Source organism: Coregonus clupeaformis, chromosome 15 (genome assembly GCF_020615455.1).
Source record: "Coregonus clupeaformis isolate EN_2021a chromosome 15, ASM2061545v1, whole genome shotgun sequence".
Lineage (NCBI taxonomy): Eukaryota > Metazoa > Chordata > Actinopteri > Salmoniformes > Salmonidae > Coregonus > Coregonus clupeaformis.
The window spans coordinates 66603618-66621007 of NC_059206.1; the positions used below are offsets into that span (position 1 = coordinate 66603618).

At 42.3% G+C, this 17390-nt stretch overlaps 1 protein-coding gene across 1 annotated transcript in view; it reads left to right on the top strand.

The window, feature by feature from the left end:
* Positions 1-16783, top strand: part of LOC121535801 (terminal nucleotidyltransferase 4B) — a 28703-nt gene extending 11920 nt beyond the window's left edge. The window contains exons 2-12 of the mRNA XM_041843093.2: positions 737-860; positions 4169-4215; positions 12085-12205; positions 13340-13447; positions 13734-13862; positions 14055-14265; positions 14535-14661; positions 14826-14929; positions 15165-15322; positions 15495-15638; positions 15874-16783. Coding sequence (XP_041699027.1) covers positions 737-860; positions 4169-4215; positions 12085-12205; positions 13340-13447; positions 13734-13862; positions 14055-14265; positions 14535-14661; positions 14826-14929; positions 15165-15322; positions 15495-15638; positions 15874-16035 — 1435 coding nt within the window. The 3' untranslated portion in view covers positions 16036-16783. The remainder of the gene's footprint in view (positions 1-736; positions 861-4168; positions 4216-12084; positions 12206-13339; positions 13448-13733; positions 13863-14054; positions 14266-14534; positions 14662-14825; positions 14930-15164; positions 15323-15494; positions 15639-15873) is intronic.
* Positions 16784-17390: the final 607 nt, after the last annotated feature.

Here is a 17390-nt window from a genome sequence, read left to right on the forward strand (position 1 = left end):
GTTGATTCAGCACCCATTTTTATCTCAAGGACAGCAACACATGTACTTATTAGCATTTTCCCCCCAAACTATTTAATTTGACCTCAGGCAAGGGACATTACATTTATGCCAACCGTTTTGGTGCCAGGGAAGAACTGGTCTCTACCCCTAACAGTGGGAATATGCCGTATGATTTGTATCAAAGATGTATTGTATTATTGTGGCTTTGTGATCTTTTTTCAAAAATGTCAGCCTGTCTGTCATAATCCTGTAGTTAATGCATTTCTTCCAGTCTTCAGCAGATGCTATTTGATTACAGTTTGTTGGCAGTTTACCTTTAACATAACACACCTCCAGTAAAGAAGCCAGTTTATGTAATAATGATGCTTTGCAATTAACTCATCACAAATGCCTAGCGTGTTTGAGGAAGTGTCGTTTCTGTTTTCACAATTTCCATTAGATGGTAGGGCAGGGTAATTGTCTCTGGTGGCTGTTCAGTGAGCTACCGGTGAAAGTTGTTTACAAATTGCAGTGACTGGCATAATGAACTATTTATTGTAGACTCCATCAATTGTATTGTAGACCTGTTATTTAGATTTCTCTTTCTTACAATATATTCTGCCTTCAGTCTTTGTCAGTGTTTTGATCTATTTCAGACTCTCCTACTATCCCTGTGACCATGCTACTTTCTCCTTTTGTTCTCTCTCTTTGTCTCCCACCCAAACCCTGATCATGCTGTTTTCTCACTGTTCTGCAGGCTCCATGAGGAGATCAATGACTTCTACAAGTACATGTCTCCTCGGGCGGAGGAGGAGAGGATGAGGATGGAGGTGGTGGACAGGATCGAGAGGGTCATCAAAGACCTGTGGCCCACTGCTGACGTAAGAGATCACTCACATCGCTACAGTCCCAGTCCTAAGCCCATTCAGGTCTAGCCAGGTCCCAGATCGATTTGACCATTATTGGTGTACAGCAAACTCCTCTGGTTGTTGAAACTTAAACATAGTTATGGGTCATCGTTCAAATAAATATTGCAACCATGCAGAGTTCATGCTTTCATAAAAGCCAACACCAACTACTAGAAGTGACAGGCAGAGCAAAGGTTTGGAATGGAAGTGGATTCTAGCTACACAGACAGGCCTCACCCACACAGCAAGCTGCTTGAGATTCTCACATTCCCTCATTTGACAAATTCCCTCATTACCAGAGAGCTTGAACTTGCTGCTCTATGTAGAAATGCTGTCTTTACAACTTTCTAGTCTTTCTCTGGCTGTCTCTATAGCTGTCTAAAAGGAGAGAGTGATTTTCTCTCCTTCTAGGCTGAGCTGTAATGAAGATGAAAGACAGGCCATATACAGTGGTGGGAAAAGTACCCAATTGTCATACTTGAGTAAAAGTATAGATACCTTAATAGAAAGTTACTCAAGTAAAAGTGAAAGTCAGCCAGTAAAATACTACTTGAGTAAAAGTCTAAAAGTATTTGGTGTTAAATATACTTAAATATCAAAAGTAAATGTATTTGCTAAAATATACTTAAGTATCAAAAGTAAAAGGTATAAATAAGCAAAGCAGATGGCACCATTTTCTTGTTTTCGAATTTTATGGATTGCCAGTGGCACACTCCAACTCAGACATTATTTACAAAAGATGCATCTGTGTTTAGTGAGTCCGCCAGACCAGAGGCAGTAGGGCTGACCACATGTTCTCTTGATAAGTGCGTGAATTTGACTATTATCCTGTCCTGCTAAGCATTCAAACTGTAACGAGTACTTTTGGTTGTCAGGGAAAATGTATGGAGTAAAAAGTACAATATTTTCTTTAGGAATGTAATGAAGTAAAAGTTGTCAAATATAAATAGTAAAGTACAGATACCCCAAAAAACGACTTAGTATTTAAAGTATTTTTACTTAAGTACTTTACTCCACTGGCCAAAGATGATGGGGTGTGTGTCATTTGTGAAAGCGCCTGGTCGGTCCACTGTTATCTTCCTGCTGTGTTATATTTGGGCCTGTAATCTACAGTGCTCCAGGTGTCCTTATTCCTGCTGACTTTGAGTCTGCTGATAGAGCTGTGTTTGTGTGTGTCTGCTCTCAGCTTAACAAGCTATACCAGGGATGGCCAACTGGTGGCCCGTGGCCCCCCGTTTTGTAGCCCCGCGGATCACTTTTTTTTAGGAACTCAGTCTGGGTCTCAACTTACTGTTGAGTTGGATTAGTAGAATACACAAGGTGCAATTTTGAAATGTGGTTGTGCATCAGCAGTTTTCCTCTTATGTCAGTCACTGGCAGTAACTCAATTAGACCATGTCAGTCACTGGCAGTAACTCAATTAGACCATGTCAGTCACTGGCAGTAACTCAATTAGACCATGTCAGTCACTGACAGTAACTCAATTAGACCATGTCAGTCACTGACAGTCACTCAATTAGACCATGTCAGTCACTGACAGTAACTCAATTAGACCATGTCAGTCACTGACAGTAACTCAATTAGACCATGTCAGTCACTGACAGTCACTCAATTAGACCATGTCAGTCACTGACAGTCACTCAATTAGACCATGTCAGTCACTGACAGTAACTCAATTATACCATGTCAGTCACTGACAGTCACTCAATTAGACCATGTTAGTCACTGACAGTCACTCAATTAGACCATGTCAGTCACTGACAGTCACTCAATTAGACCATGTCAGTCATTGACAGTAACTCAATTAGACCATGTCAGCTAAAATGTCTAGTGGCCAGCTATCTTAACTTGTAGTAATTATGGTCTAATTACTGACTGGGGGGCCCCCATGGATTTTGTTAGTCACTCTCACTCAGATATCATATATATATATTTTTAAAAAATAGTCTCCACCCTATGGCAAAATATGTAGAATTGCAGGAAATTAGCTGTAAAACTGCTAATTTTTCTCTCCGCCCATGGCAGAATGTGTAGAATTATAGCAAACTTGCTTTAAAACTGCAAAATTCTCTATGCCCCATGGCAAAATGTGTAGTATCGCAGGAAATGAACTAAAAACAATGTAAAACAGTTGCCCATCCCTGAGCTAGACAGAAAAGCCCACAGCTGTCCCTGGCACTGCTCCTACCTCTTACTCTACCCACTGAGGCAGGAGAGTAGAGAGCTTCAGGCAGCACACTGATAGCTTCATATCCTGTCCACAACCAGAACAGGACTAAGCCTAGACTCCCAGCAATCACCTGCCCTCTTACACACACTCAGTACGAGACCTGTCTGTGAATGGGTGAACTGAACAACTGTGAACTCACCAGATAGCTGAATAATCTGTCTAAGTCAGTCTAGAAGGTGTTCACCATGTCTTTCTCTCCCTCTGTAACTTCACGCCGTCTCTCGATAATGTAAGTGACGACCGCTAGCTCTTTTTACAGTAGAGAGCCATGAGTTAAGTTCACCTTGGGGACCTGTGTCTGTGTGTTCCCCCTCACTGGAATTGGAACTCGTCCACACACTGGCAATCCATCACCATCACCCCTCTCATTTCCATTTCCATCCACATCACAATCACATGCCATGGCTAATGCACCTCTAGTAAGCAGATTGGAGCCCAGGCTTTAACCCCCTTGGTCGGTTCAGGCAGGAGGTTTAAGGGAATAACGGCAGGTTTAAGGCTTAGCAAAGGCTATTTTTGAGTCCTCAGAACCAATGTGAAATACTGTTATGTGACGTGACATTGGTTAATACCCACAAAGCTCAGATAAAGAGGGATATTTGGCTGTAATCTGGACGCATTAAATAAACAGCATATTTCATTTATTTTTTGTCCAAACCGTTGGGGTTTAAAGCCTTGTTCTCATAACTACAGTAGTAATGGTTCGTTCTGTTCCCATTTTTGCCCCCAAGAACAGTGTATGGTTGTCAGATAATGACTGTGCACCGACTCGCATAAAAGGTGAAATAAGTTAATGCACGTTAGACTCCCTCCCCACTTAGCATAAAGATCATATTTTTATTGCTTTAGTTGACACCTGTCTAAGTTATCAGACTGTTGTCACAGGAGAGCAGCATATCACGTGACATGACGGAAGTCAAATCAAATTATTTGTTGTCTTTATTTTCTAACAAAATACCTTCCGTTGTATCAGTTCAAAGCTAATGCATAGCTTGGCTTATTTGATTGATAAGTGAAATCAATGAATAACATGTTTGACGTTGTGTTACAGGTTCAAGTGTTTGGGAGCTTCAGCACAGGCCTCTATCTGCCAACCAGGTAAGCTGTTCCATTCAGATAACAGAGTACTTAATGGCCTTCCTTCCTGTTACGAACCCCGTGGCTTTAAAAGTCTAGGGTGGACGGACAAGAGACCCGTAACATAATTCATGCAAATTAGAATCGTGACATGGAAACAGTGAGAACAAAAAATACACAGACAACCATAAGCTACTGTCAAACATAAAATGTTTATTTTGAACACACGGTAAAGGTTTGGGAAAAAGGGCTGAGCAGGACCCAAGGAATGAAACAATGTAAAAAAAAAACTAAACTGATCTTGCCTGCCTCAAGAACCGCTAAGCTACTGCTAACCATACAAAAATTACAGTGGGTGGTCCGCTCAGGTCTAACTAGTGTTTTTAGACAATGTTCTTCCTACGGGTAATGTATGCCCACGGGCAACTTGCTAAATCCCCCTTTTCCCAGAAACACACAACATAGTTACCAAACAGAGTCACCCACTTGTCGTGCTTGAGCACGTGTGACAGCACAAGCGGGAACACATCTGGAAAGCTCTTCGGAGAGAGACTGGTCACTTTTATCCAATACCTCCAATACGGGTATCACCTTTCCACTGGCAATATCGTTGCCCATTGTAAATGTCACACCTTTTACTGGCAACATAGGACGTACCCCAACTCGGAACAATCCACTGACTAACTCAGAGTGTACGTTCACAAAGTGCCATGGCACTGGGACGAATCCCATTTCAATTCCTTGTACTAACACACTGGAACCACAATATGTATTATCAGAGAAGGGCAACACATCAGATAGTATGAACGACTGCGCCGCACCAGTATCGCTGAGGATTCTAACCGGACGCTGAGACGCTTCGTCATCTGATATGGAAACAAACCCCTCAAAAATGAACGGTTCATAACTGTGATCTGGGACTTTCAAACCACATTCACTATGAGGCATCTATTTTGATTCCGGCCTTACAACCGTACGAATCAGCCGAACACCCGTTGGCGGCCTGGCGTGCTGAGGCATCCCCTGTTTGCATTTTAGCAGAAAGCAATCATTAACCATATGTCCCACCTTATGACAATAGAAACAGTGACGCACATCTTTTGGGCATGCTGGATGTACTGCTGGTCACTAGGACTAAAAGTTAGCAACTCCGCGGCCCTGCTCTCCGTATGAGCCGAAAACACGCTAATATGCGTCAACACAAACTTGTCTGCCAATACAGACGCTTCCGACAGTGAGGATACTTTCTGTTCGTTCAGATAAACTACAATGCGTTCGGGTAAACAATTTTTAAACTCTTCTAACAAGATTAACTCCCGTAGAGAGTTAAAATCAGTTACCTTACTAGAAGTGTGCCATTTGTCAAACAGATTTCCTTTGTCTCTAGCAAACTCCACATAGGTCTGAGTAGAATACTTTTTATGAGACCTAAATCTCTGTCGATATGCCTCAGGAACCAGCTCATAGGCACGAAGAACAGTAGCTTTGACCACATCATAATTCAAGCTGTCTTCAAGAGGTAGCGCTGACAGAACCTCTTGGGCTTTACCTGTTCATTTACACTGAAGTAATAGGCACCATACCTCTTCGGGCCATTTCAATGCTACTGCTATACGCTCAAAAACACTGAAATAGGAATCAACCTCTGACTCCCTAAACACAGGTACCAAGGTGATCTGTCTACTAATATCAAAAGTAGCAGACGACACAGCTGGTGAGGACGGCTCACTAGCAGGCATAGTATGAGCAGAGACTAACCTCGCTGTTTCTGCCTCCAGTTCCATCTTACGCGTCTCCAGTTCTTGATCAAGCCTACGCGTCTCCAGTTCCATCTTACGTGTCTCCTGTTCTGCCTCTAGCTTACGCGTCTCCAGCTTTTCTTGCCTGATTTGTGCCCTCTCTTCCGCCTCCATTTGGAGCCGTGTCGAGCGGACATCCATCCTGGCATCACTGTCGGACAGTGGGGAGAGTGGGTCAAAACGGGGCAATGTGGCTGGAGCCTTAGCCTCGTCCTCAGACACTGACGGGCTTACAGGAGCAGCAGCCACATCCCCTACAGGAGCAGCAGGCTCAGGCGGCGGTAACTCAAGCACTCGCTCGTTCAATAATATCTCTAACACTGCTTTCCTAACTTCTGCTTTCACTAAAACCCTTGGTATGGGTACAGAAAAGTGGTCAGCCAAAGCCTGTAGATCCACTCTACGGCAATTATCAAAAACCTCCCACGTAGGATTTTCCAAAAAGGCATCCAACTCAAAAGTAGCCATCTTAAGCTAGCAACACGAGCCGACGAATACTGAACACAAAACCAGTTAGTCACAGCTGCCAAGCTCAACACTGAACCAGACACTAAACCAATTTGCATGAGTAGCATGGGTATCAATGAGCGAGATCCCGGACGAGCCCCCCACGTTATGTTACGAACCGTATCTAGGGTGGATGGAAAGAGACCCGTAATATAATTCATGCAAATTAGAATCGTGACATGGAAACAGTGAGAACTACAGAAACAAGCTACGTAAACATAAAATGTTTATTTGAACACACAGTAAAGGTTTGGGAAAAGGGCTGAGCAGAAGAAATGAAACAATAATGTAAAAATACTAAACTGATCTTGCCTGCCTCAAGAACCGCTAAGCTACTGCTAACCATACAAAAATTACAGTGGGTGGTCCGCTAGGTCTAATAGTGTTTTTAGACAATGTTCTTCCTACGGGTAATGTATGCCCACGGGCAACTTGCTAAATCCCCCCTTTCCCAGAAACACACAACATAGTTACCAAACAGAGTAACCAGCAAATGAATGAGTACACAAAAAACAGGACACCACAGTATCCATACTCACATACGAAAATAGTCTCTCTCTATCAGCAAACACAACTGACTGGCTTTTAAAACAATAGGACGTGTGATTGAAAAACCAGAAACAGGTGGTGCAATGCAGAGGAATGTCCACTGATTGGTCCACCTCAGCAATCAGCAGACAAACGGATGTCGGACAGGTGGGACACCCCAGCGACCACCAATCAGGAACACAAAAGACACCTGTGATTAGGGCAGAAGGAGAGGAAAAACACAAAAACACACACAGGATACCTGTATCCGTAACACTTCCTATCGTAATCTCTCTTATAGTATGTGAGTGTTAGTGTTGCGCAGGTTGACTCATCACCCGCAGACCCTGCTGATATAACCGTGGGGCGGGCGGGTTTAGGGTCACACAATATTGTGTGGATGAAGGGCAGGTGTGTGGGTGGGTGGCGGGTTGAATAGAGAGAGAACAATAATTTAACAAATCTGAGTTAGGGTCGGTTGCCTCAGATTTTCACTTTATCACATATAGTTAGGTGATTGTGGATGGGTTATTAGCAATTGCGGGCGGGTGAACAAACAGCTGACTCGCGCACCACTAGTGAGCGTAAAATGACCCCTAACCCAATGAGTCCCGCCGTATCGCAGGCCCCTTTTAAACATAGTGTGTTTGAGTTACCCCGCAGCCCCTGTGGATATAACCTGCAGTCCCCGCGGATATAACTGGGTGGGTTGAATAAAGGGAAAACAATACCTTAAAAAATCCATAAATGTATGATTCTTGTGCAATTTATATCTATAGGCTACATTGAGTTGATTCATTCATTAATTTAGGCTATTTGACATTAGTGCGTAAGCCTAAGCTTTAGGGCCTAACTGTACACGTGCCAAATAGCGTACTTGCCAAATGCTTTTGGGAACGGGTAGAAAAAAGTTAATGTTGATCCACTTAGGCAAAAAGGACAATGTGGGAGTTTCATTGAATAAGAGAAAAGCTGCTAAATGGAGAGTTGAAAATAAAGAGAAGGGAGGCCAGAAAAGTCATGTTTTGGAGAGAGGATGATAGTGGTGCAGGATATATTATGTATGATGATTGTGAGGCGTTATACAAATTCAACAATCACAAGATGGGACTTCAAATGGGCCTATGGCACGTTAAGGGAACTGTAGCCTACTGTTCAGATGGGTTGAATGGAAATGGAAATCTGGACACTGACTGTAGGTCTATAACCTGTAGGTCTATAACTCTCACATAGCCTTAATATTAACTCCTGCAGAATTAAGGATTTCTTGCATTAAAATTATACACCAAATGTGGGCAAAATTTTGACTCTGGAACAGGACTGGAGAAATATGATTTCTTTATTTCACCATCTTGAGAGAATGTTAATGCTCAGTTCGATACCGTCTGTCAAGAGTGCTGTCTTTATCAGCATCATAAAAGCTGATAGTATTTCAACCACATAAAATATGCATCCAAGCCGAACTGAAATCTTATCAGAAACATGATGGGTCGTTTTCACAGCTTTCGATTTCCCTTTGGAAATGTTGTACAGAAAGTTTTTCCTTTTTTTTTTGTTCTTGCATCCCAGTCCCTAAATGTCTTTGCTCCGCGAAAGAAGCAGCGATGACAGAGAACTTTACAGATGTCAACTAGATTGAAGCATTCATTCTATCGATGTATTACATTATTCTGGTGGTTATTAAGTCTTCTAGGGCAACATATAATGACAGGAGAGAAGCTGCATGTATCTAATTATAGACAAATTAACTAACAAATAGCCTACCAAAATGTCGGAAATTATAAGCAGAAACATCTAAATCAAGCAACAACAAAAAAATCCTGTAACCCCTGTTAAAAAATGGTTCTGCCATCTCTGACTGTAGCCTACAGCGTATTTTCTATATTAGCGGGTTAGGATCTGGCGCGGGCCTCAGATGTTCACTTTATCACATGTAGTTGGGCGGTTGTCGATGGGTTATTAGCAATTGCGAGCGAGTGAACAAACAGCTGACCGCGCACCACTAGTGAGTGTAAACTGACCCTTAACCCAATGAGTCCCACCTTATCGCTGGTGTGTTTTGGACTTCTAACCCATATTAAACATAGTGTGTTTGAGCTACAGACTTCTGGGTTGTACCATTGATTTGGTCTATTCTACAAAAACGTCTAGAGTCCGAATGGTTTGCGCTACAAACTATTAAAAGCCATTTATGAAAAGCTGTTCTATGTTTTGCTCTATGACGCTCACAAGCCACGAGTCGTTAGAAGGTAAGGGGTTCTTCTGCATAGAAGATCATATGAAATCCCAGGACATCGTTTCTATAATACTGTAATAAGCTCACAGTTGCTGTCACAAACTCCACACAGTTGTCACTGACTAGTTAGATATTCATTTCCCAGTGAGCAAACCATTTCTGTACTTACTGCATTCATATGAATTAATTTAATAGGTTTTTGCTTTGGCAGACATTATTTGTTTTACATTTGTCAAATAAACTCATGGATGCATCTGTTTATGTCATTGATTTGTGTTCTACTTGTCCTGAAAATAAAATGGTAAAACACTTTATTGTGAGGCTAAATATAAGCGATGGACATGCAGATAAATGAAAGCAGATTTTTGCTGGGGTCTCGGGACTAATTGGGTTAAACAACAAACTACCCACTGGGCAAAAACGGGTTTAATCAACGTTGTTTCCACGTAATTTCAAAAAATTAATAAATGTGATTACTTTGAATCAACATGGAAAACTGATTTGATTTGAAAAAGTAATCAACGTAAGGGAATGTTCTTTTTTTTCCCACCCAAATTTTAACCTAAATCCAATGACATGTTGAATATTTTTGTTGATTTCCCGTTTAATTTATGTTAGTTGACAACTCAACCACATGTAAATCAAAACTAGATGTTTAACTGACGTCTGTGCCAAGTGGGTAAGCTCTTAGGCCTTTTCTACGCACGTCTTTCCTACGCACTTCTCAGTATTTGGTATTTAAACTTGCCTTACTCAGTTGCATCATACCGGCTGTATTTTTGTATTTTAAAGTTATACAGTACCAGTGAAAAGTTTGGACACACCTACTCATTCAAGGGTTTTTATTTTATTTTGACTATTTACTACATTGTATAATAATAGTGAAGACATCAACACTATGAAATAACACATATGGAATTATGTAGTAACCAAAACATTGTTACACAAATCAAAATATATTTTGGATTCTTCAAAGTAGCCACCATTTTGCCTTGATGACAGCTTTGCACACTCTTGGCATTCTCTCAACCAGCTTCACCTGGAATGCTTTTCCAACAGTCTTGAAGGAGTTCCCACATATGCTGAGCACTTGATGGCTGCTTTTCCTTCACTCTGCGGACCAACTCATCCCAAACCATCTCAATTGGGTTGAGGTTGGGTAATTGTGGAGGCCAGGTCATCTGATGCAGCACTCCATCACTCTCCTTCTTGGTCAAATAGCCCTTACACAGCCTGAAGGTGTGTTGGGTCATTGACTTGTTGAAAAACAAATGATAGTCCCACTAAGCCCAATCCAGATGGGATGGCGTATCGCTGCAGAATGCTGTGGTAGCCATGCTGGTTAAGTGTGCCTTGAATTCTAATTAAATCACAGACAGTGTCACCAGCAAAGCACCATCACACCACCACCTCCATGCATTCACGGTGGGAACCACACATGCAGAGATAATCTGTTCACCTATTCTGCATCTCACAAAGACACGGCGGTTGGAACCGAAAATCTCAAATTTGGACTCATCAGACGAAAGGACAGATTTCCACCGGTCTAATGTCCATTACTCGTGTTTCTTGGCCCAAGCAAGTCTCTTATTAGTGGTTTCTTTGCAGCAATTCGACCATGAAGGCCTGATTCACGCAGTCTCCTCTGAACAGTTGATGTTGAGATGTGTATGTTACTTGAACTCTGTGAAGCATTTATTTGGGCTGCAATTTCTGAGGCTGGTAACTCTAAAGAACTTATCCTCTGCAGCAGAGGTAACTCTGGGTTTTCCTTTCCTGTGGCGGTCCTCATGAGAGCAAGTTTCATCATAGCGCTTGATGGTTTTTGCGACTGCACTTGAAGAACATTTTCTTAAACATGTCTTAAAGTAATGATGGACTGTCGTTTCTCTTTGCTTACTTGAGCTGTTCTTACCATAATATGGACTTGGTCTTTTACCAAATAGGGCTATCTTCTGTATACCCCCCTACCTTGTCACAACACAACTGATTGGCTCAAACGCATTAAGAAGGATAGAAATTCCACAAATTTAACAAGGCACACCTGTTAATTGAAATGCATTCCAGGTGACTACCTCATGAAGCTGGTTGAGAGAATGCCAAGAGTGTGCAAAGCTGTCAAGGCAAAGGGTGGCTACCTTTGAAGAATCTCAAATATAAAATGTTTTTATTTGTTTAACACTTTTTTGGTTACAACATGATTCCATGTGTGTTATTTCATAGTTCTGATGTCTTCACTATTATTCTACAATTTAGAAAATAGTAAAAAGAAAGAAAAACCCTGGAATGTGTAGGTGTGTCCAAACTTTTGACTGGTTCTGTATATCTTGAAAACTTGATTGTTTACATGCAAAACATTTTGGGACTATATCAACAATGGACTAATGAAACAAATACCAAGAGTTTTTGGGTGTAGTTTTCCTTTAAGTTCAAGGTCATAATACATACGCATAGAGAGAAAAGTGCAAAAAAGGGAATTCCGCTCCATTTACGCGCTTTTAACTGGGTTCAGAATCCTCCCCTTTGGGAGTGGTTATATGGAGAGAGAGAGTGATATGGCTTGCCATTGTGTAATTATTTTGCCTTTGTTTTTTGGGATTAAGGCTATGGTCATTTTTAGCACTGCTGATCCAAAGCCTTTTTTAACCTTGTTTCTTGACGAGCCAGACTGCTCTCCGCTCCGACGTCACACACACAACACTGTAACTGGGGACTCTGGATTAGTGACAATAAGCTGTGTGTGAAAGTGAACTGGAGAGGCCTCTTTTCAGATCCGATTGTGATGTTTTTCTGACCTCAACTACTTACTCCACTTCCTAGTGACATCGATCTGGTGGTATTTGGGAACTGGGAAAACCTGCCCCTTTGGACCCTGGAAGAGGCCCTGCGGAAGAAAAACGTGACTGACGAGAACTCCATCAAAGTGCTGGACAAGGCCACGGTATGTTTGTATTTATTATGGATCCCCATTGGGTCCAGCAAAAATTAACGCAGTTATAAATTTTTTAAAACATTACAATACATTTACAACAGATTTCACAACACATTAAGTGTGTGCACTCAGGCCCCTACTCTACTACCAAATATCTACAACACAATATCCATGTGTGTGCGTGTGTATAGTGCGCATGTTATCGTGTGTTTGTATGCATGTGTCTGTGTTTGTGTTGCTTCACAGTCCCCACTGTTCCATAAGGTCTATTTTTTTTATCTGTTTTTTTAAATCTAATTTTACTGCTTGCATTAGTTACTTGATGTGGAATAGAGTTCCATGTAGTCATGGCACTATGTAGTACTGTGCACCTCCCATAGTCTGTTCTGGACTTGGGGACTGTGAAGGCACCTCTGGTGGCATGTCTTGTGGGGTATGCATGGGTGACCGAGCTGTGTGCCAGTAGTTCAAACAGACAGCTCGGTGTATTCAACATGTCAATACTTCTCACAAATACAAGTAGTGATGAAGTCGATCTCTCCTCCACTTTGAGCCAGGAGAGATTTACATGTTAGCTCTCTGTGTACATCCAAGGGCCAGCAGTGCTGCCCTGTTCTGAGCCAACTGCAATTTTCCTAAGTCCCTCTTTGTGGCACCTGACCACACAACTGAACAGTAGTCCAGGTAGACAAATCTAGGGCCTGTAGTACCTGCCTTGTTGATAGTGCTGTTAAGAATGCAGAGCAGCGCTTTATTATGGACAGACTTCTCCCCATCCTAGCTACTGTTGTATCAATATGTTTTGACCATGACAGTTTACAATCCTGGGTTACGCCAAGCAGTTTAGTTTCCTCAACTTGCTGAATTACCACATTATTCATTACACGTTTTAGTTTAGGGTTTAGTGAATGATTTGTCCCAAATACAATGCTTTTAGTTTTTGAAATATTTAGGACTAACTTATTCCTTGCCACCCATTCTGAAACTAACTGCAGCTCTTTTTTAAGTGTTGCAGTCATTTCAGTCGCTGTGGTAGCTGACGTGTATCCGCATGTTGCGCATGCATACTAACTGTGTGCAGTTTGTCATTGCCTGGAGTGACAGTGTCTGTGTAAATCCATCCTCATCACCACTATGTTCCAGGTACCCATCATCAAGCTGACAGACTTCCACACAGAGGTAAAGGTGGACATCAGCTTCAATGTGAAGAATGGAGTCATAGCTGCCCTTCTCATCAAAGACTACAAAAAGGTGAGTGAAGCAGGCATCTCTTATTCAGGGTACATTGTTGTTACTTAATGCAGTCCAGTAAAAGAGCTAGCCCATGAAACAGGCTTGACAGTTAGCGCGCATAGATTGTTGTATATTTATGTCAGGTTCTTTGGGTTCTGATGGAGGTGGTGGTAGCTAATTCATCTCCTCAGTCCCTCAATCCAGCCATACCCAATGTCCTAGTCTTTGAGACATTCCCCTCTAGAGGGCACTATAACCATAACCATGTGTTTCACCATAACCACCTGTTTCTTTCATCCATAAGAAATACCCAGTGCTTCCAAAGCTGGTTCTGGTGCTGAAGCAGTTCCTGCTCCAGAGGGATCTGAATGAGGTGTTCACTGGAGGGATCGGCTCCTACAGCCTCTTCCTTATGGCTGTCAGCTTCCTGCAGGTGAGAGACTTCTGCTCTGCTCATCTTTCAAGTAGCCCACACAGTGCAAGATAGATCGCATCTAACATTGGACTAATTTACTGTCTATAACAGACTTTTGACACATTTAAATCTTTCTCATTCAGTAAACTAAGATGATTTGGATTGTTCCTCTATGCAATTGACCTCTTATCCTCTTCCCTTGTATTTCAGCTTCACTACAGAGAAGATGCCTGCAGCCCCAATGCCAACGTGGGCGTTCTCCTTATAGAGTTCTTTGAGCTCTATGGACGCCACTTCAACTACCTGAAGACGGGCATCCGGATCAAAGATGGCGGCAGCTACGTGGCCAAAGACGAGGTTCAGAAGAGCACTGACCTCTACAGGCCCTCCATGCTCTTCATTGAGGACCCCCTAGCGCCAGGTAATAAGGCCTTCCATTCAGCATGGGTGCACTTGCACATCTGATACTTCATTTTAGCACTGTGACACTCAAGATCCGTAATATCAGTCAAATACTGATAACACTGAACCTACGAATCTATCACACACTTAACAGTCATGAATAAGACAGCTAGAGGTCCCAGGTGCCAATAGCAAAGGCTGAAATATCAGATCAATATCAAACAATGTCTCAAATCTGTCACTCTTCCCAAATAGAGATGATCTAAGCATGCCTCTTGCCTCCTGCAGATAATGACGTTGGCCGCAGCTCGTACGGTGTGTTGCAGGTGAAGCAGGCCTTTGACTATGCCTATGCGGTGCTCAACCATGCCGTATCGCCCATCGCCAAGTGCTACCCCAACAACGAGTCTGAGAGGTGAGGAGATGGTGAGCTAGGGCTCGCTTTAACCAACGAGAGCTCACACATCCCTTGGCCGCTATCTTAAAAAATCTTCAGTTATTTACTAAATACTCTATTGATATTTGAACCACTGCAAACAAGTTCTTCTAATCTAATATATCCTATTTTCTTACCTCCAGTATACTCGGCAGAATAATACGGGTGACCCAGGAAGTGGCTGAATACAGGGACTGGATCACCAAGCTCTGGGGACCACAGTCTCAGAATGAACATGCCCTCAATGGTATGTTTTCACAGTCCTACTGTGCATCTTGACATGGTCTCAGATCTAAATAGTTGATAGTCAGTGTGTTTGAGGGGATCAGTGTCAGTAAAGCAAGGTGCAAAATGTCTTAATTACGTTATAGGTAGTTTGGGATCCAAGGTGATTTGTAGATCAGTGAAGTCTGACTGCTATTTAGTCGATCTAAAACACACACTTTGTCTTACCACTGTTTGTCCATGTGCTGTTGCTGTAGGAAATGATGTCAAACTGTTGGTGAAGCCTCAGCAGCTGGACGAGTGCAACAACAACCTGACGGAGGAGGTGACTGCACCTGCATCTCGCAGCAAGACCTCCAACTCCTCCTCATTAGCATCATCCTCATCCTCCACGGTATCCAGTTCCAGCGACGTTGTGAGTTCTGTTACACTCAAACCCACGTGTGCGCACGCACACTAAAACCACAATACCTGAGGAAATCAACTCTTAACACTACATTTGTTTGCGTATGTGAATGACTAACTTTAATGCAATGCACCCGCTGGTTGCTGACCTGATTTACTGAGTTGTGATTGGTTGTCCTCAGGATTCTGATGGGACACCCTGTAAGACAGTGAAGCAGCTGCCTGGGCGGGGTTCCAGCGCCCACAGAGAATCCTCAGGTGGCATGACCAATCACAGAACACAGAGCCACACCACCAGCACTCCTACTGGCAACAAGGGGGGCAAGGTAGGGCTGCTTGACGAAGCCGAAGTCAACCGCTGAAAAACTCTGTTACTGTATCTACAAATGCCATTAACTTTTATGACCTGAGCGTTACAATACTCTGTCGGTACATAGATAGCTTTTTAGATTAACCTTTTTAGATTTTAAATTTCAATGGCACAAATAAGGCCTTCCAGTGATCTGTTTACTTCCATTAATCTGTTTACTGATCTGGGTGTGTGTCTGTCTTGTTTCCCAGGCCAGGTTGTTCCGCTCGTCCAGTAAAAACACCCACCACGGCCAGCAGAACTCGTCCTCATCCATCAGCCAGAGCCACCCGAGCAGCAAGCCACACTACCAGGGCAACGGCAAGAAGAGGAAACCTCAGCAGCACTCAGAGGCCCAGGACCTCTGCAGATAGGGCCGTCTTGGTCTGCTCAGCAACAGACTGACAGCCTGACTGTCCCACTTCTGCTGCCAGACCCCACACTGACTGAGGAGTAGGATTAAGGATCTGTCTTCTCTCGAGCAACACGCATCTTTTTATAGCTGAAAAAGAACCCAAAAAAAGAAATAGGAAATGCCGGTGCTTAGTTCTTGGACTTGAACTGAAAATCATGAAAGATATGCTCATTTTCTTCCTTGACATAAACACGTTCTACAGTGGCGCTACACACCACATCCAGTACCTACAAATCTTGCCTTTTACCATTGCGCCACCTGGTGTTTTGGAGGAATAAGTGTCTGGAAAGTAATGTGGATTTTGACGAGCAATACCTGGAACTTGGCTGGCGAGCAAACTTCAGCAAGAAAAGTTTTTTTTTAAAGAATAAAAGACACAAATTACAAAAATGTACAAAATGTTATATTGAAGAAAGAAAAAAAACATGTACACAGATTTTTAAAGACTAAACCCAAAAATGCAATCTGTAAGTGGAGACGATAATAACATGTTTTTGTTGATGGGCGTTTATTTTTTGGTTGTGTAAGCAGATTATACAAAGATTTTGTACAAAAAAAGACGTGAAAAACCTTTGTGGGAAAAAATGTATCACATAAATAAACGGTTTCTTATGACTTTTTACAGGATAAAACTGATTCAAGACAAATGTAGATGTGCACATTTGGCTGCTAAGCCGAGTAGTGGCAGGTTTGGGTTCCATTGCCAACATAAATCATCAGCATTCTATTTCTACTTGGCTGCTCTCTGTGTTTGACAGGCTTCTTTCCTAATTGTACCCCATTCCCTTTATAGTGCACTACTTTCACTGAATAGGGTGCCATTTGGGATGCAATAACAGTGTTAGCAGTTGGCCTTAGTCAGGTAACGCGCACACACAGCCCTATAGATTACTGGCTGGCTGGGGACAAATCACTCATTCATACACACAGCTCTATACCACAACAGCAACAGTTTAGATGCTCACTCAGACTCATGGAAACAAAGTCAGAGGACATAATGATTTCAGCAAAATTCTACACATGAAATATGTCAAAGATCCATAGGTGTGGGAGGTAATCTTCTTGTAATTTACCCATTACGAAATAATTTGTATTTGTTCATGTATTTATTTGTCTATTAATTATATGAATTATATAGTACTATACACGTTATATGTATTAACACTAAAGCCCATATTCTTGTATCCTCTATTTGGATGGGACAAGTGGGGATATTGGGGAAGTATAATTGGTCAGGTACAGAACCAATGTTGCTGTTCACTTCCCTTTTTTCTTTCAGTGATGAGTGACCAAGTTACTTCGGAAACCATTTTG